This window comes from Alternaria atra (assembly GCF_907166805.1).
Source record: "Alternaria atra isolate CS162 genome assembly, contig: 21, whole genome shotgun sequence".
In the NCBI taxonomy this organism is placed as follows: Eukaryota; Fungi; Ascomycota; class Dothideomycetes; order Pleosporales; family Pleosporaceae; genus Alternaria; species Alternaria atra.
The window spans coordinates 6,333,861-6,358,486 of record NW_025091319.1 but is presented as its reverse complement, the minus strand read 5'-3'; the positions used below and the strand labels follow the sequence as shown (position 1 = coordinate 6,358,486).

Genomic DNA, 24,626 nt, shown 5'->3' with positions numbered 1-24,626 from the left:
AAAAGATTGGTACTTGGATAAGAGAATATCGTGGTATCTGTGTTGGAAAGGCGTTTGATCATGCTTCGTTACTATATACAAGCTGCATAACAGCCAAAAAACACTCGTTTTGCATCATCTCTTCCTTGCTCCATACATGACACCCTGTCACATCCGAGGCGCATATCCCGGGTTTTTAGGCGGCGCGTCAATCCAAGCAGCCATCTGGTAATTCGCCTGATCCGCTGCCGTCAATCTCGTACTGTAAGGTTGACCGCCGAAGATGAAGTTTTGCGGGAATAAAGGATTGAATGGCGCAGCACCATGTATCTCATCGATCTCCTCTTTTGATAACGAGACACCCAATGCAGGTACCATAGCCTTAACATGCTCCACTGTCTGCACGCCCACGATAGGAAAAACGTGGGTAGATTGATGGAAGAGGTATGCCAGGGCCATCTGCTGCAGGGTGACTTCTTTCTTCTCCGCTAGTCTCTCGAGGACTTTTGAGACTGCGATATCGTTTTCCGAGGCATTGTAGAAACCCTTGCCGGATTTTGGGTCGTCTGCTGCGGCTTCCCGTTGGGAGGTAGTGGCTAGTTGACCGCCGCCGAGCGAGGCCCAGGATACGATTGCTAGACCTTGGTCTTCGCACATGGGGATTATTTCGGCTTCCATGTCGCGGTAGGCGGCGTTCCACCTGCCTTGGTAGAGGGAGAAAGGGGTCAAACCGTGGCGGCGGGCATCTGAGCAATGGGTTAGCAATGGCGCATGAGTACCGGTGCGTATGTATGAGGTACATACATTCATTTGCTTTGACAATTACCCAGGCGGGGGTATCTGAGACGCCAAGATAGAGGACCTGTCTGGCCATGACAAGGGCATGCAGATGACGCATGATCTCTTCCACATTGCCACCTACATCCCACCAGTGTACATATAGTATATCGATGTAGTCAGTCTTGAGTTTGCGTAGACTGTCCCGAACGGAGACATGCATACTCTTTGCGCTAGTTCCTGTAAAATTACTTTGCAGCGGTTCGTTCTCGCGATTGTATGCTCTGTACCCCGCTCCATATTTGGTTGCAATAACCATCTGGTCCCTGTTCTTGCGCTTTTCCATCCATTCGCCAATAAGCCTCTCTGAATCTTCCGAGTTGTAGGTATTGGAGGTGTCAATAAAGTTTCCCCCGAGATCGTAGTAGGTGTCTAGCAGTAAGTCGGCGTCCTCGCTCACACCGAATAATTTGCTCCATGAGTTCCCTATACTGATTCCGCCGAGTGCGATGGGTGAGACTTTGACGTTGGCTGTAGGTGATAAAACGCGATGCCAGCCTAGAGCGGTTTGTGGCTTCGGTGGTGGGGCGAATGGGTCCATAATAGCCGTGCCGTTTTAATTGAATGCAACGTGGTCGTAGTAAGTAGCGAAATGTGTCTCAAGAAGAAAGAGTCAATGCAGGATTGTCGCAACGTATATGTTTTTGATATCTCGAGCCCATGGCGTCATGCATGCAGGGTCCACAGCCATTCGTGCGCTCTGCTGACACTCCAGTCGTAAGTCCGCTAGTGGAACTGCTCCGGCAAGCTTCTTCGTATCGTGTTATGCCACTGTTGTGGCGTAAGCGGCTTCTCGCCTCGTGTTGCTCGCCAGTAGTTTGTCGTTTCGTACACTTCAGGGCATCCACTGAGCAGCCAGCCCCATTTCTCCAGAAAGATCAGATCGATCTCCCAACTGCGATGATCTTCGGGAGGCCCCCATACGATCAGTATCGGTTTGCGATCTAGATGGTTGTATTCGCAGATATCGATACATAGCTCGTCTTCGTAGTCGACGAGCTCTGTACGCTGGAACGCCTGGAGCATGTTGTTGCGCACTTTTGGCCATGGGAATAGATCAAGCCAAGGATGGTGCTCAATGGAACGTTGTAACTCAGTGGGTTGTAGGCATGCAGGCCATTCTGCCCCTGCTCCCGAACCTAAGAGTGGACCCTGCTTGTTAAGCGGCGAGATACCATACCAATCATAGTATTGTGCAGTGACTCCTAGAATTTCTGCATTCCGCGCGAGGCCACTGGCGACATTGTACTTGAGAAGCAGCGGCAAGTGTGACAAGGCGGGTGTACCTTGCATGTAGCTGGCGTACGCATGTTCGGAGAAGCGTTGCATAAGCTCCTTCACCTTGGGATGAGCAGCCATGCACGACTTACGTGTTATCGTGCCATTCGGCTCGCTAGAGTCATCCCGAGATGCGTCAGATGTGCTGCAACTGCCTTCACGTCCTGATGCATCGCTCTCGTGGATCTCGTCTGGCACAACGATGCTGTGGGGCTGTTTGAAGATGGCGCTGTTCTTTTGTGCGCGGTTTCCTGGCAAAGTGTTAGAACATGTTCTTTGTTTTTGGCGGTCTATCCGGCAGGGTCACTTACTCCGTGCACGCTGATTCAAGCGGTTCTGTAATTTTCGCCTTTCAACTGGATTCGTCACACCCATCCAATCTTCTTTCTCATCGCGCAACTCAGGTCGCTGGGATGACCACGCTAACTCAATAGGAGCACCTGAATGGTTTAAGCCTGATGACATCGGAGTTGCTGACATGGCGGCAAGAGAAGATCGTGTTTGAGGTTGTCATCTTCCGAGCAGGTCGCGGCATATATGCAGATGGATGACAGTTCACAAATCGGACCTTTGCATTTGAGCCCCGCATCGAGAAACAGCATAGCCGCATCACGTTTTGAGGTGGTAACGAAGATTTGACGTCTGGTCTGGGCCGATGATGCTTCGATGAGCCGTCAGCAGCATGCATAAAGTCCGCGTTAGTTTCCATTAGCGCCTGGGCTGATGCGCCGGTGCCACGAGGACAGTGGCTAGACCCACTACCGATTCGCACTCGCACCCGTGCTCGGAATTTGATCAACTGAATAGTAGAAGAACTGTGTCGTGTCCTAGTTGTGGTCATAGGTGAATATGAAGCACGCGAAGCAACTTCAGTCTCAAAAGTTGTATACTATTGTCGAGCTTGTCGCAAGGGCTTTCAGATATGATTGCATGTGGTACGTAACGCTTCAGTTTACACAAGCCCTAACTGCTCGGATTCCTCGACTATCTCCGTTGACTAGATCCACTTCATGCAAAGCTTGGCCTTCTTGTCGTCGATGCTTCCTAAGCAGGACGAGAAGGATAGTACGCACGCTTCGTGGCTCAGTTAGCATCATACGTTGCATCACGCATTGAATCCGCAGCTTCTGTAGTCTTGATTCGTTTCAACCGAGACTAGTTATTTTTCTTTGATTGATCTCACTGCTTGGCCATTGAAGGATAGGTATATCCTCAATCGCGTACGCTTGGGTTTCCATCTGCCTCATAAGCTCCAGTGAGTGACGCATCTATTGCCGGCCGATCTCCACATCCTCGCTCCTATGATCTTCATAAACAGCTCGGACTCATACAGGACCTCCGTCAAATTGAGACTCACACCCAGCGTCGTCATCCTAGTGGTCGCCTTCATGAGACAGCTCAAGCGGTTTTACTTTATTTACCAGCAGCAGGAACGCGGTCAAGCGGAATAGTTTCGTTGTCCCGGATAAGTACTGCTGGCCTGTCATATTCGAACACGATCTCCAGCCCTGGTCTGCTTTGTGTAAGGAACTCGAGGAATTCGCGACGGAAAGCCTCGTGGTAGACACCACGGAATTCGAGGTACCGCAGCTTTGGAACGAAGGTCTTGTCGTTCAGCCATTCAAGTGTGCTGTTGAGACGTATGCGCTTAGACTTTTGGCCTTGGACGACCGTCAGGGTGACGGATTCGATGTTTGCGCAGTTCTTGAGGATCGTTGGGAATGCGGTACGCGTAAGCTTAGATGTGCCGTGGAGAGCAATGACCTCTAGTTGAGGACAGGCTTTGGTCAGCTTCTCCACGCCGGCACTCGTGATCTCAATGGCCTCCTTCCTTTCAGAATCGCCGGCAACGAAGACGCGGACTGCACTCCGGAATGTAGCATCTGCATTCGCGATGACGTCAATGAGGGTGCTGAATATTATCAGCTGAAGTGATTACAATTTCGGACGAAGTCCGACATACTCGTCTACGTTGATACCAGAAGCAAAAACGAGCTTTTGAACAGGCTTTGCAGTGCTATCGAACTTGGTCGATGCATCTACATGCAACGTCTGTTCATCTGGAATTGCAGTGGGCTGATATTCAATGGGCTGCCCTTTCCTTGCCTTTGCACGCTTCTCGAAGTCGGCGTACTTTTCAGCTGGGGGCTGAGCTTCCAGGCGAGCATCCCACTTCTCTTTTGGCTCTTCCCAGGGTCCGTAGGGCTGGTTGGCAGGAATATCTTCTTCAGGACTCGTGTCCGACCCCGCTTGCCGCTCCTCAATCACCTTGAGCCTTTGGAGCTCCCTCTCTTTCTCCTTCTGCTTCTTCTTCTTGGCGGATCCTGAGAGTGGCGCCATTGTGTCTATTGTAGGTTTCGACGTTCGGTGATTTGAAGAAGCCAGGTGTCGAGGTATCAAAAGAAGAGAATACCGGAAGGCGGGGTTCCCCACTATTTCCACGGCGCTTTACCGTAAGAGGCTTAGGTACATCGCGGCCCTTCTCAGCTTAAGCCTCAAACCCCGCATCCCTTTCTCTTTCATCCTCACTGAGTGTGACCATTTTGGTACTACAATTATGGAGATTTGTTTCCCAGTATTAGTCGCGTTTCAACCCGATCGGCGAACTATCACAGCCCACTTGAAGCATAACATCACGAAGAAGTTGACCTGATCAAAGGACCTAAGAACATTATGGCGACTAGTCATTCTGTCCTTCATATATTGTCATTGGAAACACCAAGTTGACGATACGGAGTTGACTTATCAGGCACATGTTTAATTATGTCCCAAGAACAACCATGCCGAGAGCTAACAGACTCGGAGTACTTTCTTCGGATATAAAGGGAATTGATCACAAATATTAGCAGTCCGGAGCAGTGCCGTCCGGAGACGCCACGTACAACGACACTGTATCTGGATAGGAGAGTGCGCGATACCAGCATCACCGTCTTTGAGCTTCCTTATGCTCCTTAGCGCTGGCTGCCTCAAGACCGATTTTGATGACTCATTCGGATCTAGGCTGCCATTTGTACTCCATCGACGAGCTGAACAAATGTTCATAAGCGAACCGAAAACTGCGAAGGCCTTGATTACTAGCGAACATTAACACAACTCTATCTTCAGGCTTCACAATGTCACCATACGACTTCTACTTCTCGACTCCTCGTCTCTACCTTTCCTACTGCGATCCATCATCTGACGCACATTGCGACTTCGTCCTTGAACTCCTTCACGGCGCACCATCTCTTCGTCGCCATCCTGGTATAGTTGAGGAAGTACCAGATCGCGACGCAGCGCGGAGAATCATAGCTAACGGAGATGAGAAACTCCGGACGACGGGATATGGACGGTACCTTGTCAGTTTGAAACCGAACTCAGCGGAAGAGGATGAGGAGACTGGTGTTCCATTTTCCCAAAGGAAATTAGAACACATCGGCTATGTAACTATGCAACTAGCCCGTGTCCAAGGCGAACAAGCACCTACCATGCCGGATTTGGGCTTCAACATGATTGAGCGTTACCATGGGAAAGGGTACGCAACGGAAGCTGCGCAGGGCTTGATCAAATACTTTGGCGATGAGAAGGGTGTGAAAGAAATCGCAGGGTTGACCGACCCTGACAACAAAGAGGCGCAGAAGCTGTTTCGAAGAGTGGGATTCAAGAACCATGGAGTCAGGAGAGTAAAGGGTGTACGGTGGTCGGGTGAAGCGCTTGATGTGGATGTTTGGACTTGGGGATTGGAAGATGGTAAGAAGTTGGAGGACTTCGGTTTCTAGTTCATTCCGAATGTTACATAATACATGAGCTCCTACTTATCTGGAACTTCGCTTGGAGATCGACGAGACACATGTGTCCCAAGTTCAACCTCAAGCCTGCCGGCTCTCCCCTCGAGTGATAGGCTTCCCGCCTCAGTATCGACCTCAATCCCATCTAGATACTCAAAGCCGGTTAAAACACGTTGTACACGGGTCTACTCAGCTGGGAAGAAGTGGTTGCAAAAGCAAGACAAGAAAATGGACAGAAAGAAATTGTACAGCCAATTAAACGTGAAGAGGTTCCGCAGGCCAGCGGGGAGCTTCAGATCCGGGTTGACTTTGTTAGCCAACCCTGGCAGTAGAGGGATGATGATAACGAACGTGGCAACGGCAACGTGCCAGTTTGTGCCATAGCGACCATATCTGTAGATGTCTTTTGGGTCGTACAAAGCCGGCATGTCGTACTTCGTGTGCTTGACTAGCCAGTAGTCTGTGAACAGTATACCTCCATTGGCTGTCTGTACGCCGAACCAGAACATGGCCAAGATATCTCTACTCACAATGGCGAAGTAGCTGAGCCAGTGATCGAAGCTGGCACGAGATGCGATAGAAAATGGGATATGTAGATTTGAGCCGGTGACACCATTGAGTACTGTCGGCAGGGCGTTGCAAATGCCCGCCACAAGCGTTATAAGTACAGCATCAGCCGCCTTCAAGCATACTTTGGTTTGTTTCATGTTCTCAAACCCGATGAAAATATAAATCAGAACACTTACCTAAAGCGAATATGGTTGACCCCGAGCTCCACGTAGATATTGGAGGATCTTGGCCTTTACGAAGAGAAAGACATCGAGCGCTACCCAATGGTATGGGTTAACCCCGTGACGGGCGAACGAGCCTTCATGGTCCATGGTATCTGTGTGCGGCGAGCTTTCGTTCGCTCGAGCGAAGACGAGGAACCAGCTGTCATTGAAAATGTAGCCGAGATAAGGGAGTGGCTTAAAACGATTCAAGAACGCGGTCTCAAGCCAGAGTAGATCATGCTACCGAACGTAGAGCGGGGAGATATCGTTATATGGGCAAACTATCAAATATTTCATACTACTGTGGATTATCCAGATCACTGGGGTGCGAGGACGATGCATCAGGCTAGTATTGGGGCGAGTACTGGGCCGGTTGAACCAGTGGTTATTCCTGGTGTCGTGTAGGAGAGAGCGTCGATCAAACTTGGCACCAACGAGAATGGATTATAAGAGTACGATCAATGTGCTTGGCAATTTACATTCCATGTAGCTGACACCATATATCCCTTTAGTCTTCTAGAGACCATCACGGTCAGCTCTTGAGTTGTATGAGAAGGACACATCTTTCCTTTCCCTTACACTGATCACTCCACCTGTGCCGCCATATCATTTCGCTGCGCCAGCATTGAACACCCAAGCGATCTCAGGGTTTTATTTCAATATGTGTATAGATGCATGACTATGGACTCGGTTCGTTATCGCCCGGTATGGTGTTGACTTCGTGTTCGCTCGCATCTTCCCCATTTCAACTTCGTTCATGTACCATATTGGTGCTCATGTGAGGGGCCTGCGGGTAAGAGTCGAAGGTTATCGCATTTTCGGGATCTGTGCCAGCTTGGTCAACAACGATCTATCCGCCTCTTGGGCAATAACAAGTGGTTCAACGTACCAGGCTCAGAGCCGTTTGTGCGATTTAGTCGTCCGACGAGCTGCCATACAAGTAGGCAGATGGATAGAGTTGTCACTACAAGTGTGACTATGGCGATGATGGCTTCGCTGGAGAAGGATAGCATGATGACTTTCTTTCTGGCCGTACGCGTGTTCTAGTTTAAAGATACAGCGAGACAGTTACTTGATGAAGTAGGCGTGGCTATCTATCGGATGAAGAGCAAACACCTTGTAGAGAAGGTCTTGAGAATGGCGGAGGTGCACGAATTTAAACAACCAGTCACGGTCGTCTGCGATCCAGGTTATGCTAGATAGGTCACCGTAGGGCTGTTGATACGCAGTTTGCAGCCTAATGGAGATTATTTACGGCATCTTGCATCCAGGTTTTGCATTGCTGGTTACCATACGCGGCCCCTGGTGGGCCTTTTGCATAGCCTCTCTATGCTTCATTGTTCATGTATGTAGTGATTGAGTTACGGTTTAGCCTCTTGGCTGAGATTCCAAGTTTTGCTGATTGGCAGGCTTCATGGAGACTCTCGAAACGTCATTGGCCAGATGTTAGTATCCAGGTTCTGCTTGATTGGCTCATGTTGAACGAGGCTGGAGTAATCTTGTACTCTAATACCTAACCCACGTCTCCTTTCTAGTCCTCCAGTTCACCTTTTCTCTGCTCTTACTTCCGAAACTAGTGGGCTTTGATCCATTATGCCTAAACAAACGAAGTCCTATTCTCCGCGAATCTCTTCTGATGTCTGGGAACGGCATAGACGCAGAATTAAATCCTTATTTATTGACGACGATGAGACTTTAGGTAACGTAATGGAGATTATGAAAGACCATAGTCTCCATGCAAGGTTAGTGTTGTCTTTCTTGACTCTAGCCGCGAGGTGTTAACGCATTTTAAGTGAGTCGCAGTACGAACGTCAACTAAAGATATGGGGAGTACGTAAGAACCGGAGAAGAACAAACTGGTGTCGGATAATTCGCCATCTTGACGGACTGGTGGGACAAGGAAAGGACAGCGTAGTGATCGTTGACGGAATCGAACAATCGAAAGAGAAGATTAGTCGCGAGGTCGCAAGAAACAAGTACCGGAGCTACAAAGGTAAGCGGAGCCGCACTCCAAGACCGTAGTTGCCGAGAATTAACTGTGTCAACGCCTCGCTCCCGGTCTTCCTGATGGCGTGCAAGTACTCGTCCCAGACGCCCCCACCCAGCCTCCTCGCAAACCCAACGCAAGAGGATTTGCTTTGCTACTTCTGCTTGAAAGGGCAGCTGATATACGTAGGTTCCTGCATCGGGAACTTAAGACAGGCATTGATGCTATGTTATATGGAATTGGTGCAGGTGTTAGGTTCGTCATAGATTCAACAACATGGCAAGCTTCAGAAGAAGATGCATCGCTTGAAGAGTCGGCAAGTGAGATGGAAGATATACGTATATCGGACCTAGAATATGGTGATAATGAAGAGCTGGGCTCATCCCTTGGGGATGACTGGACTGCAGCCGAAACAGAGGCTGCAGATGTTACTCTTGGAGAACCGAAGCAGAATGGATGGGAAAGGTGGTTCGATTGGGGCGCTTATTACCGAGCTAGCCCTTAGGATGCGGGAGTCTCAATGTGCGAGTCAACAACAGTGTTATGAATATGCGAGACCTGTTTATCTCAGGCGGCTTCCGTACAAATGTAACCGTAGGACTGATTTCGCGACAATGACCCGCTATGACATGTGAGCTTTTCGCAGTCTATCTCCGCATTTACTGTCAGGCACCAGGTTACTCCGGGCCCGTTCGGGCCGGTATGCCAAGCAATCGCAGTATATTAGCCTACCTTACCGCTGTTGTGGCTCGACAGCGGTTCGTCTCTAGTCTTACAAGGCAATATACCTCTACTTCCACTATCGCGGTGCATCTCGTATCTATAAAGACTCTATTGCTTGACATTTACTCGGTATACATCGAATGATGTTAACAAAAAGAGTACAGCTACCCCCTATCACCCCTATTTATTATGCCTTTGATCTAACGACCAAAAGTTTGGCAAAAAAGAAGGTACTGGACGCTGTGGGAATTGAACCCACGACCTTTCACAAGTACGCACGTTTGATGATGCGAAGCGACTGAATGAGATATTAGGAAGGAGTTGTGGAGAGGCAGTTATTGGTGATGTCTTACAAATCATACCCCTAGACTTTGGATTGTTAGTTTTACTGTAGGAGCAAGGTGGTGTAGTGATGAAGCTTACCCAAGCGCCCTGTTGAGGATTGATGGCAAATTTGACAAATCTACTATACTAGTACTGAGTGAATCTGTGCTCAAGGCCCGGATTTTTGCGGTTCGTAATGCAGCGCGGGACATAAGACGTCAAGATCCATGGGCGGGGTCGAACGACAAGAATCGTGATAGGTTTGGTTAGCATGGCGGGGCAGCGAGCGGCGGGGAACGAATGCAGACATGCAAGGCTTCACTAACACTATTCTCAGTCGCGTACTCGGTAGAAACATAACAAGCGTACACACCAACATGAGGATAGAGAATAGTCTCCATAAATCTTGCGAGTGAGCGCGCCCTTGGAGCTGTATTGATTGCAAGATTCCGCAAAACGAGTACTGCATATTCCAGCTTTGTAGTCATCTCTTAATCCTAGGCACGGGATAAATAAGTAATAGTATAGGGAGGTACGACACAGGCTTCAGAGGGTAATAATAGTGCACATGTCAGGTAACGACACAATCCACATTAAAGCATTCAGCCGCAGATATCGATCACGCAACCACGACACCAGCACTGCACAAAACATTGAAACATGACCATTATCATTCATTTAATCATTCATCCTCAGACTGCCTAGTGATTACGCATAGGCCCTACGTCGGAATCCTGGCTTGTAATGCCATTCGAAAGGAAGGTATCGCAACTAGAAGACGACCATTCCGGGCCTTCCTACTCAATGCTCCCTTAGACCTTCTTGGAAGTAGTCTCCTCGGAGTGCTTCTCCAGAGGATGTGTAGGGTTTGAGCTCAAGCTGTCCTTGGCGTTGTCGCTAGCCTTCTCAGCGCCCTCCTTGGGGCCAGCACCTTGCTGGTTGACGTTGTCGGTTGTCTGGCCGGATTGTGCTTCGTTTTGGCGCTCGGGCTCGGGGGACTGACGGCCGGCGTTGGGGGCAGACATTGTGGGTTGTTGTGGGTTTTGAGGTTTTTGGAAGCTGTGATGGGGATTGTTAGTTGGCGAGGCCTTAATTGTGTGGAGGTAGTTGGGAGACAGTTGTCGAGATGGCTGGCTGGTTGGTAGACAGCTTGGGGACGTAATGGATGGGAGCTTCAGGGCGAACATACAGGTGTGTAGGTGTAGTTGTAATCTGTTCCTCGATTAGCCAATGGTCGTCATATTCCCCTCGCCCATTGAAACATACCTGTAGGATAGAGCTTGTAGAAAAGTTGTGAGAGAGTCGATTGAGTTGTCTCGAGAAGCTGCCCCTCTGCCTCTTTTCATGCGTGAAGCTGCCCCACTAGGCCTGACGTCACATAGCGAAACGCGCTTGAATCGGGCAACATCGACGTCAACTTCAATCAAACGGCGCGCAAGGGCCCATCGCGGGCCAAGGGGTATAATGCTTAGCAAGCGCGTGTGGTGCTAGCTAACGGGTTCATTTGTGGTTCATGCAGCGATGCCCGGCCGGTGGCTGTTATCATTCGACGCGTTGGGCGCTGCCTCTTTCTTGATAGCATCGCCGAGCTGTCCGTAAGCATCGGAGATATGCCGAGATTGCACGTTTGTACGTTTCTGCATCATAAAGTTGTGTCTATTGCATTTATGCTGTGTTGGCATAACCAGTATGTGTTTCGTTTTCCAGAATCTATCAAGCATTCTTCCCCATCTCTATATCAGCGTCGCCACCATCACCGTCATCATCCCATTCTCCTCCCTTCAGCCTTTTACCCAACCAAAGACCCAGCATTGTAGCTGCGCTAGCAGTCAAAAACCAGCCCTCGAACCATCTCTCCGTGAAGCCTGGTTCTAATGGTGCTCCCAATGCATCGCCAATCTTGCTCTTCATTTCAGGCGGCAAGTTGCTCCTAAGCAGTAATGCCGAGCTGATCACATATGTCGCTGTTATCTGCGAGATGATGAGAGCGAAATTTGTTCTAGCATGGTGTAGAAGACCGGGAACTACTCTGGCGAAGAGATAGAATGTCTGAAGAACGCTGTTGAATGACAATAGCAGCATCACGCCAGAGAGGAGGAAGGAAATAGTGCGACTCCAGGCGACTCGGTCAATAGTTGGGTCCCAATGCTTTGCCAGTAACGCGAGCACATTGTTAATAGGATCGTTACTTGCGAAGCTCGCATTGGGAGACGAGAAGCGACGTAGAGTGGTGACAGTGGTCGCGATGATACGATACGCGCAATACATGGCGAAAATGTACGAGACTATGTTGAACAGCTTCCCGTTGGCAGTATGTGAGCGCAGTTGATTTTGTCGTCGGTTTTGAAGAACTGTCAGGGAGTTCTGAAGTGTGTGACGCATAGTTTCGAGACCCTGAATCTCGAGTTGCAGAGTATTCCGCTCTTGAACGTCGGGGTTTCCTCGAATCGATCCTACTACGCGCCCCATGAAGCCTTGTTGAGGATTATCCGCAAGTTTTCGTTCGAGCGCACGAAGTCGGCTCTCCTTCGCTAGGAGCATGTCGTTCGTAGCTTGTATACCGGCTTGCTTTCGACCGATATCTGACTCGGTGACCTGTAGTAGATTAGCATACATGGAAAGTATTTCCCACCATTGGGAAGGATATTGTAGACTTACTGGGCGGTATTTGACGCCGAACGTGTGCCAGAGGGCAGATATAGCTGCAAATCCGGCTAGTGAAGCCATCAAACTGATGCCGATAATGCCTATCCTCTCCAGACAGCCTTCGCTAAACGTATGATCGTGCTCGTACGACTCCTCATGCAGGTACGAGCCCAGTAGCCCTCGTCCAAGATACCAGAACCCTGCCAACCATACTGCCAGCCCACAGAGTTCCAATACCCATGCTGCTCTACGTCGACTCTTCTGCTCTCCGTTGATGTTCAGACCAGTTCCTGATATAATCGAGTGGATTTCAAAAGCCGGTGTTGCGACGACAAGGAGGAAGAGCAAAGAGGGTAGCGTGATCTTGAGGGCTAGTGTCCGTGTGGCGCGGTTTACGGTATTGGAGATCTCGCATAGGATGAGTTCGGCCAGTACAGCGGAGAGAGCGAAGTTGGTCGAGAAGATGATGCTTGCGAGCGATCGTGCATTCGGACGTAGGTTGTTTAGGATTGTGGTCCTTTCGCGCTGTGTCGATGCAGGTAGTCGCGCGCCGTCATGATGCGCTTTGCGATCCGCATTGCCAGACAATATGGGAAACAGCTTCTGCGACACCACAAAGGCGACGATCAGGAAGGTGAGGATGAAGGGAAGTGCCGAGATGGCCACAGTCATCGAATTCCGGTGCAGGGCATAGTCCGGCATGCACTCGTCGCAATCGTCTTGGAGAATCGGGATCATCGGATTGGCGGTGCTGGTGTTCAGGAGCTAATGTGTGGCTGATTCTTAATGCCAGTTCGTCCTGGTTATGGGAGAGGTGCGTATATCCATCGATTACGCGGCACAGTATGGATACGTTGACACATTGAGGTCCTGTGAATGTGTAAGGTTACGCAAGTGAGGCAATGAGGGACCGAGGCCGGGGAACCGTAGGGAACGCGCATGCATGTCGCGGTGCTGCAGCCACACGAAACGTCATCATCACGTCGATCAAACCAGGGTCTGGCAGCAGCATCCGAAACACCATAATTTACCGTCTTTAAGGCTGGCGTGAGGGGCCTGATATCTTGGGTATTAATGCTAACACTATGCGCCTTCCGAATCCTTCTGCTCCGAAGATGTGTCTTCGGATTTCGTCTGAGCTCCACTCGTGAGACTGTCAACGTAGGACATTGACGTGTTTCCACTACCTGCATCTCCATCGCTGACACTTGATCTCTCCGTTGCGCTTGTCACTTTGTCTACAGCGGAAGTCCCTGAGGTTGATACCCCGCCTTGATCATCTTCATCCTCGCTGCTAGATTGACTGCTCAGCTCTGGACTGTCTAGATTTTGCAGATGCGGGCTCTTCATCATAGGTCCAGGACTTCGGGGATCATCACCAATGAAAGTGCTGGTGCCCGTATCCAGTTCATCCTCGCTGCTGTCTGGCGCTTGTTCTACCTGTGCTAGAGGATGCGTCTCTGCGGCAGGTTTAGGTGCGGTTGCCGCGCCTCCAACTATCGCTGCTTCGTCCTCGTTCGCGAAGAAGCTATTACGAGGACTATTAAACTCGGGAAGGCTTTCGCTCTTCGCGAGGATTTCTCTATAGCCTTGGCGATCTGGATCATTCGTGCGCTTGCTCTTTGCTTTGTCGCGCTTCGACGTGGGACGGACAACAATGACAGGTACTGGTGAATGCTGTAGACAGTACTTGGACACACTGCCCGGAAGTAGTCCCTGGAATCCACCTAGACTCTTGCCTCGTGTCCCGACTACCAAAATTGCCGGCTCGTAGAGATTGATCTGTTTGCTCGTTAGACATGATATAGCTAAATGCCCACCGAAAACTCACCATGTCATCAATAACCTTGTTGACTTTGCCGATGGAAAACTCCAATATCAGGTTGATCGCCTTGTTGTCATGATTTCGACTTTGTATGTCGGCCATGGTGTGCTCGGCCTCGACGCGATACCGTCCGGTTTCTACGCTTCGGTCTCCGGCTATTGCATCTTCCTTTTCCACCACTCTGAGGCATACTATCTCATCTCCGTCGTCGACCAGCTCGTTTATGAGCCATTGTAGAGCGTACACCGAGTATTCATTCTCGTCGAAACCGCACAGAAACGTCCGCGAGCGCTTGGTGTATTCGTAGTCTTTATGTTTGGCGATCAGTGTGAAGGAGCTCTCCTCGATGAAGTCTGCAGGCTTGTCGAAAGTGTCGAATGACACGCGAGGTTGGAAGACTCTTGATAGAGATGTTAGCATACGATCTCACGGCTAGGTGATCGCCAGCGTAGAAAGACGACCAAACTTGGTGCTCCTTCTGGATTCTGCCATATGCTAGGGGGCATACTTCGCCATGTTTGCTCGCCATAAGTATGTGGGAAGAGACGTGCAGGCGCAAAGCAGCGCGAACAATTCGACATGCTGGGGGGAGCACATGACATATAGACAGACCAGTACTTACGGTGGAGGCGGCGGTGACGACAATCGACGCCGTTCACGGGGCCTGGGAGCACCTCTGGGAAGCGAGGAATTCCGGTGCGCCAGAAACTGGATTGAAGGCTGCCGTACCTTATCCTGCGCGAGGTGTCCGCCAGTCGGGAGCTGCAGCGGGCTCACCTTGTAAGATGCTGAGGACTTTCGAACCGCTGGAGACGCATGTCGGCCGTCTTTGGACGTGGGGGACGCGCTCATAGTGATGTCGGAGTGAGATTACAGGCACGAGGACTTGGACCAAGTCCAATCAGGCGAGCGGAGTGTCAGTGAGGTCCGACCACGAGAAACCTGCTGGCGTGGGCTTGCGCAGGCGATCGGTGCTGCTGTGCGTCGTGGAAGGCTCCTTGGCGCGGGGAATTAGCTGCTCGCGGGGTAAATGGGCGATTAACGATGGCGGTGGGGAATGTTGTAAAAGTCTCAGCGACTATCGTGTGAGAAGAATGAGGGACCAAGTCAAACTTTGGTAGTCGTTAATGCACTGCCTGTTCCGGGTGACGGCAGCGCTTGGCTTCTTGGTGGTGTGTCGCGCGATCCGCATCCACGCCATCATGTTCAGACCCTGGCGTACCGCGGGACGCGCCGCTGAATGCGTTCGACACATGTGAAGAATATGACATCAGTTGGGAGCAAGTGTTTCGAGTGTCGCGGATTGCAGACTGAAATTGAGTCGGTTCAAAAAGACGTTTATGACCAAAGATAAGAACGATCATCACAAGGATGGAATGCATGCATGTCATTATTCCCAATAAGTCCAAGTCTAAGTGTCTATCAAGAAATGGGTGTAGGTTGAGGCATTTCTCAAGCCAAAGCCTTGAGCTCCCCCTGCGTAAGCTTTCCAGCACCAATGAGACGCTGGGTCTCCTCCTGGAAAATCTCCTTGATCTTGCCAGCATCCTTCTCACCGTTGAGCTTGCTGGTGATGGCAGCCAATTCCTCGTTGTCCATCTTCACAATGAGAAGGTCGACATCGTTGAGAGCAGCATCGACCTGAGAAGCGGGCGCATCGCCAGCACCATGGAAATAGTTGGCGTCTTTAGCAGCACCACGGACAACACGCTTATTCTTCTTCGCCGCGTTCTTGGCAGCCTCCTTTGCCTTCTTGTTGTCTGCCTTTGCGGCCTTCTCTGCAGCCTCTTTCTCAGCGGCAGCCTTGGCCTCCTCGGCCTTCTTCTTCTCTGCCTCTTCCTTTGCGGCCTTCTCAGCGGCCTCCTTGTCGAGACGGCGCTTGTTCTTCTGCGCATTCTCGGCTTGACGGAACTTCTTGATACGCTCATCAAGGGCCAGAGCGTCGTCCACCAAGTGCCTCAGGCGAGTGGTGTCCTCCGTCTTCTTCTTGCGACGCGCGTTCTGGTTCTTGCGTTCGACGTGACGCTTCTGGTCACGGTTCTCGTTGTCATCCGGAACGTCCTCGTCAAGGTACTCAAACGTTCTCCAGCTGTCGAAGTTGTACCAGAAGTTGTAGAAGTGCTCGACCTCCTCCTTGGAGCTGTTGGCGTTGCCGAGCTTGGGCACAGGCTGCTTGTTCGAGAAGCGTCCCTCGGCTTCGAAGACCTTGCCCCAAAGCTTGTAGAAGTTGCCCTTTTGCGTCTCCTTCTTGGATGGTGGCTCAACTTCGGCGCCCTCGTCGACGGAGTCAAACTGCCTCCTCTTGACGGGGTCGGACAGAACCTCGTGGGCCTTCTGGATACATTTGAAGAATTGATCGTCCTCCGTTCCGCCCTTGGCAGCCTTCTTGTCGGGGTGATGCTTGAGCACCTTCCTGCGGTGGGCGCGCTTGATCTGTTCGTCGGTGGCACGCCATCGGTAACGAGTTATGCCGAGCACAGCGTAGTGGTCTTGAGACTGGGGAGTGTCAGTGTGATGATATGAGAACTCGATTGGGGACCTCTTACCTTCCAGTCCTTGGCTTCACGCTGCAGCATGAGCGGGTCCTCAGGCTCGTCAACGTCGTCGGGGTCCTCCTCCTCAACGCTCTTGACGTTGGCCTGCGCCTGGATGCGTTCATCCTCGGAGAAAGTGCGCTTGTTTCGCTTCTGTAGAGCATTCGTCAGCACTGCATACATCCATCGTCTTCGGAATAACGTACTCTGCGGGCATAGGCGAGGAAGTGTGGGCCAACAGGCTCGATCTTGCGGTCGTTTGCCTCGCTGAGCTGGCCGATGGCCTTGAAGTCCTTCTCACCAGCCCAGCCCTCAGGCAGGACCGGCAGTGGTAGGGAAATGTCGACGTTGGCCATTGCGTAAGGTTGTCGTCGTGGTGGTGGGGGAAACTGGCAGGGCGAGAAAAAGTGAGGATTCCCGCAGCACTAGCTTACCGAAGGATGATCTTAGCGCCATGTTCCCCGATGAGCGATCCATGTCACTTAGCCGCGACGGTCCCCAGAACGTGTCAGAGTAGTGTTTGTCTCCCATGGTTCGGTGTTCGATATTCCATTAGGCAACTTGATTACTTGTCTTCTTTGCATGTTTTTCTATACCTCTTCATAATATAGCATCATCATGTTCCAGGTATCTCAACCCTATCTAGGCTACTTCGTAGGGACGCTGACGGGAGAGACAGCGCATTCGCGGAGCCATCGACGCCAGGATAGCAGAAGAGCAAGCGCGCCAGAAAGCCACCCAACCGACGACACCTGCGCGATCCAGCTCAACACAACGGCGATCTAATTCACGGAACCTCTCGCCCTCGAAAAGGACAGCGAGATCAAAAGATGCCGACAGCAGCAAGGCCGCACCGGCAGGAAAGGGCCCTGATCCCTCAGAGTTTGACCCCGAGTTTGTCATAGGGGAGGAAGAAGATCAGCCGACTCGAGCCGGCACACCTCGACCAAAGGAGAAGGCACAAACCGAAGAGGCCAGTACTGACAATGGCGACGACAAGAAGGAGGAGACAGAGGGGCCGACAGCCGAAGTGGACGAGAAGCCTGAACAGCCACCAGAGATACCACCAGAGGTTCAATTGCGACTGCGCAGATTGGACAAACTCGAGCCCAAGTATACTGGTTGGTGACGCCTTCCGTTTGTATGCGCCAAGCTAATTCCCCGACCAGAACTCCTCCGGTCGTACCGCATCGCACACGCCAGAGTGGGCGCAATCGAGGCTTTCGAAGGCTCCCTCCGCGAGTACACTCCTCTCACTTCCATCAACGACACTGGCGCCTTCGTCGAATACCTGGGTCAACTGAACGTCAAGAGTGATATGCTCATGGAGGAGCTCAAGCGAGTGTCTAAAGAGCGCGACGAGATCAACAAGAAGCTGGAAGATGCCGAGAAGCGCGCAAAGGAGGCTACGGACGAGGTGGAGACGCTTAAATCTCAAGCGCTGCCTGGCAGCGAGGCTGCACAGGATGACTCCACCACACAGACCGAATCTGTCGCACCCTCGTCTCCTTCTAAAGCGTCTAAGCAGACCGAGACCTCCGAAGAGACTGAGGACTTCTTCTCCTACGACAGCGAACTACCCCGCTTGCAGTCGCAGTTACAAGAGAGCGAGGAGAAGGTCGGGAAGCTAGAGGCGGAGAACAAGTCGCTCAAGGACGAGCTTTCCACAGCGCAGGAATCAGCTCAGTCGTTCATGCAAAACCTGGAGACTACTACGAACGATCTGAACACGTTCAAAGATACACATCACCGACTACAAAAAGACGCTGATGATCGAGAGAAGGAGCTCAACAACGTAATCGCAGATCTCAAGTCAAAAGTTGAAAGCGCTGAGGAGGAGCTACACAAGCATAAGGATACCCATGATCAGAACGACAAGACCATCGCCGAGCTCAAGGCGAAGCTTGATTCAACGGCCAAAGAGTTGGAAGAACTACACGCAGACAAAGGAGAGAAGATGGTAGAAGATGACCAGGTGCAAGAGCTGCAACGCCGAACCGAAGAACTTCAGAGTGAACTCTCACAATTGCGCGAAACCCACGCCAAGGCCGAGAAACGGAACGAGACCATGAACGGACTGCTCAGCAAAGTACGCGAACAGCTGAAGGCTACAGAGGATAAACGCGATAGTGCTTTGGTCGAGCTCGAACAAACGAAGAAGGATTTGCAGAAAACTACCGACAACAAGGTGTCGATCAAACCAGAACCAGTCCAGCAGCCACCAGCGAGCCCTGCTCAACCTCCCCAGAGCGCAGCAGCAAAGAAGAGAGCTCGCAACAAGAAGAACAAGAAGGGAGGAAAGGGGCCTGAGGCAAGCGGAACATTGACACCCGAAGCAACGCCTAGTGAAGCCGGAGATACTGAAGGACTACTCAGCCCTCGCGATGCGGAATTCTCCCCGTCCCAACTCGAGGACGCATTAAAGAATGTTGCGCAGCTGAAGTCCGATCTAGAAGAGAAGGTTGCAGCAATCGACGCACTGCAGACTGAGGTGTCTGAGAAGGCCTCATCTATCAATCTCCTTAAAAAGAAGGCGAAGGATCAGGAAGATATGCAAGACGAGATCGATACTCTACGCCAAGACCTACTTGACTATGGCCTCGAACACACTGAGGCCAAGGACAAGGTCAAGACATTGCAGGCCGAGAAGACGGCGCTGCAGGAGAACTTGAGCAAACTGGAGGCTGAGATCGCCGAGTTGAAAACTAGCAAAGCTTCTCAGGAGTCGTCGCAGCAGGAAAGAGAGACATTGACCGCCGAGTTCACAGAACTAAAGTCAAGAGCAGAGAGCTTGCAAACCGACCTTTCAGTTGCAGAGAAGCTTGCTGCGTCTCGCTTCAAGGACCTGACTGACATGAGGGAGGTGTTGCAAAAGGCACAGCCTGAGCTAACGTCGTTGCGTAAGGAGGTGGCCGAGCTGCGCACGACGAAGGACGAGCTTGCCACCAAGACGACGGAAGTCCGTCGATTGGAAAACCGGGAGAAAGATCTCAGGTCGGAAATCATCGAATATCGCTCCCAGCTTTCAACCAAGGAGAGCGACATCAAGACTCTCAACGACAAGATTAAACAGGAGACCAACCAGAGGCTCGCGCTGGAAGAGACTAACAGGAAGATCCAGCGAGATCTCCAGAATTCGGAAACGGAGCGAAACGACGTCATCGAAACCCGGGACAAGTTGACGAAGGATCTAGCAAAGGCACAAGATGAGCTCAAAGCATCACGCAAAAAGGTGCATGATTTGGAGGAAGAGGCTGCGAAGCTCACCCGTGAAGTGGGCAGTCTACGTGAAGAGATACAGATGAAGTCTGCGCAATCAGCAAGCGCCCAAGACTTTGTGAGCAGTATGCAGGATCAGGTTCAAGAGATGAGCACTCAGATGAAAGAGGTTCGTGCCAGAAGCGAAAGCCTGGAAGAGGAGCTTGCCGATGCGCATCGGTTGTTGAGCGAACGCGGACGCGAAGCTGAAACAATGAGAAGACTGTTGAACGACGCGCAAGGAAGAGCTGAAACGCGTGTACGTGAGATGCAGGAGCGCCTCGACCTTGCAGTTGAAGAGCGCGAACGGGCGGAAGAGCAAGCCAGCACATTCAGTCGCCGACGAGCTCGGGAGCTGGAAGAGCTGAAGCAGAAGGTCCGCGATGCCGAACGTGCACAGGCGCGTGCTGTGGAGGACAAAGAAGATCTTGTAGTTTCTGAAAGAGAGCTCCGCAAGCAGACTGAGGATCTCGAAAGGCGAGCCGCACAGGCTAGCGAAGAAGCTTCCGAAGTCAGGCTCGCTATGAGCCAGCTCCGAGATGCACTTGATGAAAGCGAGAAGCAGGCTCACGAGCTGGAAAAAGAAAAGGCCGATTTGCGACGGGCATTCGACGAGACGCAGAGCCGTCTAGAGAAGCTTCAGAAGTCTAGCAAGGTAGGCGCTTCAGCAACGATTGACACACTTGATACTGATCGATCGCAGACTATGTCCGACGAGCTACGAAGCTTGAAAACACGTGGCTCCGAGTCTGTTGCCCAATCCTCACGATCCTCAATTGAGTCATCGCGGTCACGCATCGCGTCACCGATACCAAAGGGCGGTGGAGCTGTTGCAGAAGCAATTGATTACGTGTACCTGAAGAACGTATTGTTGCAGTTCCTGGAGCAGCGCGACAAGAAGTATCAGCAACAACTCATCCCCGTACTAGGAATGCTCCTGCATTTCGACAAGAAGGACGAACAGAAGTGGATGGCAGCGGTCTCGGCCAAGTAGCGGCTGATGCGGCTCTCCGCAATCAGACATGCAGATGATGATTCGGGCATGACTTGCAGATCAGGTGTTACAGGATCGTAAAGGAAGGCGCCGATGTGGAATGTAGGATATGGGATATTTATAGTTTTGCATAGCGATTTCTTCAAGGTCACGGTTTGGGCAGAGATGTATGATATAGCTGTGGGGTTACAGTGGGTGGCTCCTGCCTTGGGGGTTGGGCTGAGAGACGAGACGCACGGTTCTTTCCCTGATAGGCATATTTGTTTGACAACAAGGAAGGCTGGGTAGGATGGCACGATGATGCAACTCATGGTTTCTTCAGGTGCTGTCAGTATGCGTGATGTTGACATCCCACGTGCATCGTGGTGGATCGGGTTGCAACAACAAACAGTGCTGGCATCCAGCCTCTCTCGTTGCTACCCGGGCCGAAGCATCCAAGCAAGGAGCTTGATGCGCTAATGGAGCCAGGACGCAAGGCTTTTGGGCAAAACTGGCTTCTGTGGTCGAACTAATGTGGTAGCAGACGACTATTTGTAGGTGTCGACTGATGTCATAATTCGTCTCGCCTGCTTCTTACCGCTTCCTCCGGCTTTGACGCGCATCCAGCCATCCGTCACCACCTCTATTATCATCCCAAGTCGCAGCGAATTCTCCGAGAGGCGAGTCCAACTGAAATAATACCGCATCCCACCCAGCGAGTCATCACCCGTGGTCGTTGCAGCACCTCGCATCCGTGCAATCCCCCACTAAAGCACCAATCAGAAGCCAGACATCGATAGGCTGGCGAGAGGAGCGCTAAGCCCGTCTCCAGCAATTGAAGAAATCGCAAGGCAGTGCGACAGGAAGAGCCACACTGCCCTCATAATATATATCCAAGCCCATAGTTTTCCTCTGCACATGAGCGCTGCCCAACGCGTCCGGAGCGCCTAACCGCACACCACATCCCAGCAACCCTCGAGCCTCAGTCCCGCCCACAGCCCAGCGCGTGGCGGGGAAAGCCACCATGAATGGCACCGACATGAAGAAGGCGGCCATCAACAAGGCGAAGCAAGTCGCGCACGCTGCGAACAGCAACGGCGGAAAGAAGCGACGGAAGGGACAGGACCTGAAGCCGATAATTACTACAGAGAACCAGGGCAACCAGAACGCTTCGCCCGCTGGTTCGACGGGGTCCTTTCAGTACAAGTACGTTCACCACCACCACCACCACCACCACCACCACCTCTACTGCCCACCGCTTGCCCCCATCATTCACCCGCCCGCCCACACTGCGCCACTTCCCCACTCATTTTAAATGCGCGCCCACACATGCTATCCCCAAGACATGATCTAACTGCACCAACCTTATACTGACCCCAACCCCGCAGTGTGCAGAACGCCAACTCGCCGCTCGCCCAACACAAGATGTACGGAAACCAATTAAGCCACTCACCCGACTCGTCGTCGTCGTCAGTCGATGAAGCCGAGAACACAGCCGACGAGGAGGACTCTGAGGACTACTGCAAGGGCGGCTACCACCCGGTGCAGGTGGGTGAGGAGTACAAGGACGGCAAGTACACAATCGTGCGCAAGCTCGGGTGGGGTCATTTCTCGACCGTCTGGCTGTCGAGGGATAACACCAGTGGCAAGCATGTCGCCCTCAAGGTCGTGCGCTCCGCTGCGCATTATACAGAAACCGCTCTCGACGAGATTAAGCTCCTTAAGAAGGTTGTCGACGCGAACGAGAACCACCCCGGCCGGAAACATGTCGTCAGCCTACTCGATTCCTTCAACCACAAGGGCCCTAACGGTGTACACGTCTGCATGGTATTCGAAGTTCTAGGAGAGAATTTATTGGGCTTGATTAAGAGGTGGAACCACCGTGGTATACCCATGCCGCTTGTCAAGCAGATCACCAAGCAAGTCCTACTAGGCCTCGACTACCTCCATCGCGAATGCGGCATCATCCACACCGATTTGAAGCCTGAAAACGTCCTCATCGAAATCGGCGACGTTGAGCAAATCGTAAAGACATATGTAAAGGATGAGCCAAAGAAGAAAGACAGTGAAGATAGCGTCAGGAACGGTAGGCGGAGACGGAGGACCCTCATCACTGGAAGCCAACCGCTCCCTAGTCCGCTCAACGCGAGCTTCAACCATGCCGATATCTCTAGCTTCCCCGGAATGGGAGGTCCACAAAGTCTGAATAAGGTTATGAGCGAGGGTACAGGTAAAGACTCCCCCACGACTGTTCCGAGTCCTCCTTCTTCGTCAGACGGTGTCGTAATGAGTGGTGCTCTAGCAACTCCATCCGCCGCCCCTAGTCTATCCATGGCAGAACGGCTCGGTATCAAGTCGTCTAATGAAGACGATGCGCAGAAGCAACGAGAAAAGTCCGCGTAAGTTCAGATGATGTCCACGTTGGAAAGTGTATTAATTCTTTCAGCGACCTTCTTACCAAAGAGGTATCGGGTATCAGCCTCGACAAACCCAGTAGCTCATCTGGAAAGACAGAGCTCGAGCAGCAAGTCGAAAACGCTTTCGAAACCATCTCAGTCAAGATTGCAGATCTTGGAAATGCGTGCTGGGTTGGACACCACTTTACCAACGACATTCAGACCAGACAATATAGGTCACCAGAAGTCATCCTGGGCAGTAAATGGGGTGCCAGCACCGATGTCTGGAGTATGGCCGCTATGGTAAGAGCATCACCCCAATACGAAAGATACGAACTAACAATATTAGACGTTTGAACTCATCACCGGCGATTACCTCTTCGACCCACAATCTGGCACAAAGTATGGCAAAGACGACGACCACATCGCACAGATCATCGAACTTCTAGGCACCTTTCCAAAAGGGCTATGCATGTCGGGAAAATGGTCACAAGAAATATTCAACCGCAAGGGCGAACTCCGAAACATCCACCGATTACGACACTGGGCCCTTCCCGACGTCCTCCACGAGAAGTATCATTTCAGCGCAGAGGAAAGTAAGAAGATTGCCGATTTCTTGTTACCCATGTTGGAGTTACTGCCAGTGGACCGGGCGAATGCGGGTGGAATGGCAGGACATGAGTTTTTGAAGGATACGAAGGGAATGGAGGGTGTGGATCTGAGCATCCCTGTTGGTAGTAAAGGGGAGGGGATTGAGGGGTGGGCTACGGAGATCAAGAAGACGCGGTAGACCTTGGCCTTCTTTATGAGGAAGTAGAGCTGCGTTGTAAGGCATGAGGAACTGCACTGGTTAGCCTTTCTTGTGAGCAAATAAAGAGTATATTGCGCCTTTATATTCTGGTCATCAGCGGCTGGAGTTGTTGAATGTTGGGCTGGGATACCGGATTAGAAGAATTATGACTACGACTCAATGTACACTGCTCTTTCAGGTGCACGATAGAGTTATGACTGGGAGGTTTACTCGTAGCGTATGGTCGGTATGATTTAAACTTGCCGGTAGAGCCTTTCAATTATTCACGAGTATGCCATTACCTGGATTCATTAAAATCATTCGATAAGTTTATGGCGTGTATCGGGGTAGTTAAACTGCCAAACCTTTCTGCTGACCCCCTTCCTCGTATTCATCCGCCTCCTTTTCTGTGCGAAGCTACATGATTTTTTTATTTTTTATTTTTTTATAAAAAAGGGCGATCGAGTGGGTGTGGCGATAGACAGATTGGGTACTGGAAATGCACAAATCATCCGCAGTGCATTGTTATGGCTCTG

General features: G+C 51.4%; 12 protein-coding genes across 12 annotated transcripts; 4 read left to right on the top strand and 8 right to left on the bottom strand.

Moving 5' to 3' along the window:
• Positions 1-147: 147 nt before the first annotated feature.
• On the bottom strand, positions 148-1,357 carry ALTATR162_LOCUS2566 (uncharacterized protein; the record flags this gene model as incomplete). The annotated part of the gene is made up of 2 exons (XM_043310172.1): positions 148-725; positions 784-1,357. The coding sequence occupies 2 exons, from the start codon at positions 1,355-1,357 to the stop codon at positions 148-150; spliced, it is 1,152 nt and encodes a 383-aa protein (XP_043166107.1).
• A 185-nt stretch (positions 1,358-1,542) lies between these two features.
• ALTATR162_LOCUS2565 (uncharacterized protein) lies at positions 1,543-2,574 on the bottom strand (the record flags this gene model as incomplete). The annotated part of the gene is made up of 2 exons (XM_043310171.1): positions 1,543-2,345; positions 2,406-2,574. The coding sequence occupies 2 exons, from the start codon at positions 2,572-2,574 to the stop codon at positions 1,543-1,545; spliced, it is 972 nt and encodes a 323-aa protein (XP_043166106.1).
• Positions 2,575-3,507: 933 nt separating this feature from the next.
• ALTATR162_LOCUS2564 (uncharacterized protein) lies at positions 3,508-4,434 on the bottom strand (the record flags this gene model as incomplete). The annotated part of the gene is made up of 2 exons (XM_043310170.1): positions 3,508-4,006; positions 4,058-4,434. The coding sequence occupies 2 exons, from the start codon at positions 4,432-4,434 to the stop codon at positions 3,508-3,510; spliced, it is 876 nt and encodes a 291-aa protein (XP_043166105.1).
• A 773-nt stretch (positions 4,435-5,207) lies between these two features.
• Positions 5,208-5,852, top strand: ALTATR162_LOCUS2563 (uncharacterized protein; the record flags this gene model as incomplete). The annotated part of the gene is made up of 1 exon (XM_043310169.1): positions 5,208-5,852. The coding sequence occupies one exon, from the start codon at positions 5,208-5,210 to the stop codon at positions 5,850-5,852; it is 645 nt and encodes a 214-aa protein (XP_043166104.1).
• Positions 5,853-6,046: 194 nt separating this feature from the next.
• On the bottom strand, positions 6,047-6,568 carry ALTATR162_LOCUS2562 (uncharacterized protein; the record flags this gene model as incomplete). Its single annotated transcript, XM_043310168.1, has 1 exon — positions 6,047-6,568. The coding sequence occupies one exon, from the start codon at positions 6,566-6,568 to the stop codon at positions 6,047-6,049; it is 522 nt and encodes a 173-aa protein (XP_043166103.1).
• A 1,782-nt stretch (positions 6,569-8,350) lies between these two features.
• ALTATR162_LOCUS2561 (uncharacterized protein) lies at positions 8,351-9,126 on the top strand (the record flags this gene model as incomplete). Its single annotated transcript, XM_043310167.1, has 3 exons — positions 8,351-8,376; positions 8,428-8,627; positions 8,726-9,126. The coding sequence occupies 3 exons, from the start codon at positions 8,351-8,353 to the stop codon at positions 9,124-9,126; spliced, it is 627 nt and encodes a 208-aa protein (XP_043166102.1).
• A 1,354-nt stretch (positions 9,127-10,480) lies between these two features.
• ALTATR162_LOCUS2560 (uncharacterized protein) lies at positions 10,481-10,693 on the bottom strand (the record flags this gene model as incomplete). Its single annotated transcript, XM_043310166.1, has 1 exon — positions 10,481-10,693. One exon carries the CDS (start codon positions 10,691-10,693, stop codon positions 10,481-10,483), a length of 213 nt encoding a protein of 70 aa, XP_043166101.1.
• Positions 10,694-11,381: 688 nt separating this feature from the next.
• Positions 11,382-13,052, bottom strand: ALTATR162_LOCUS2559 (uncharacterized protein; the record flags this gene model as incomplete). Its single annotated transcript, XM_043310165.1, has 2 exons — positions 11,382-12,263; positions 12,327-13,052. The coding sequence occupies 2 exons, from the start codon at positions 13,050-13,052 to the stop codon at positions 11,382-11,384; spliced, it is 1,608 nt and encodes a 535-aa protein (XP_043166100.1).
• A 345-nt stretch (positions 13,053-13,397) lies between these two features.
• Positions 13,398-14,957, bottom strand: ALTATR162_LOCUS2558 (uncharacterized protein; the record flags this gene model as incomplete). Its single annotated transcript, XM_043310164.1, has 3 exons — positions 13,398-14,096; positions 14,146-14,539; positions 14,917-14,957. 3 exons carry the CDS (start codon positions 14,955-14,957, stop codon positions 13,398-13,400), a joined length of 1,134 nt encoding a protein of 377 aa, XP_043166099.1.
• A 634-nt stretch (positions 14,958-15,591) lies between these two features.
• Positions 15,592-17,029, bottom strand: ALTATR162_LOCUS2557 (uncharacterized protein; the record flags this gene model as incomplete). The annotated part of the gene is made up of 3 exons (XM_043310163.1): positions 15,592-16,635; positions 16,686-16,826; positions 16,880-17,029. 3 exons carry the CDS (start codon positions 17,027-17,029, stop codon positions 15,592-15,594), a joined length of 1,335 nt encoding a protein of 444 aa, XP_043166098.1.
• A 262-nt stretch (positions 17,030-17,291) lies between these two features.
• Positions 17,292-20,925, top strand: ALTATR162_LOCUS2556 (uncharacterized protein; the record flags this gene model as incomplete). The annotated part of the gene is made up of 4 exons (XM_043310162.1): positions 17,292-17,300; positions 17,353-17,794; positions 17,843-20,586; positions 20,635-20,925. The coding sequence occupies 4 exons, from the start codon at positions 17,292-17,294 to the stop codon at positions 20,923-20,925; spliced, it is 3,486 nt and encodes a 1,161-aa protein (XP_043166097.1).
• A 1,003-nt stretch (positions 20,926-21,928) lies between these two features.
• Positions 21,929-24,090, top strand: ALTATR162_LOCUS2555 (uncharacterized protein; the record flags this gene model as incomplete). Its single annotated transcript, XM_043310161.1, has 4 exons — positions 21,929-22,110; positions 22,293-23,303; positions 23,351-23,603; positions 23,650-24,090. The coding sequence occupies 4 exons, from the start codon at positions 21,929-21,931 to the stop codon at positions 24,088-24,090; spliced, it is 1,887 nt and encodes a 628-aa protein (XP_043166096.1).
• Between the last annotated feature and the right edge of the window lie 536 nt (positions 24,091-24,626).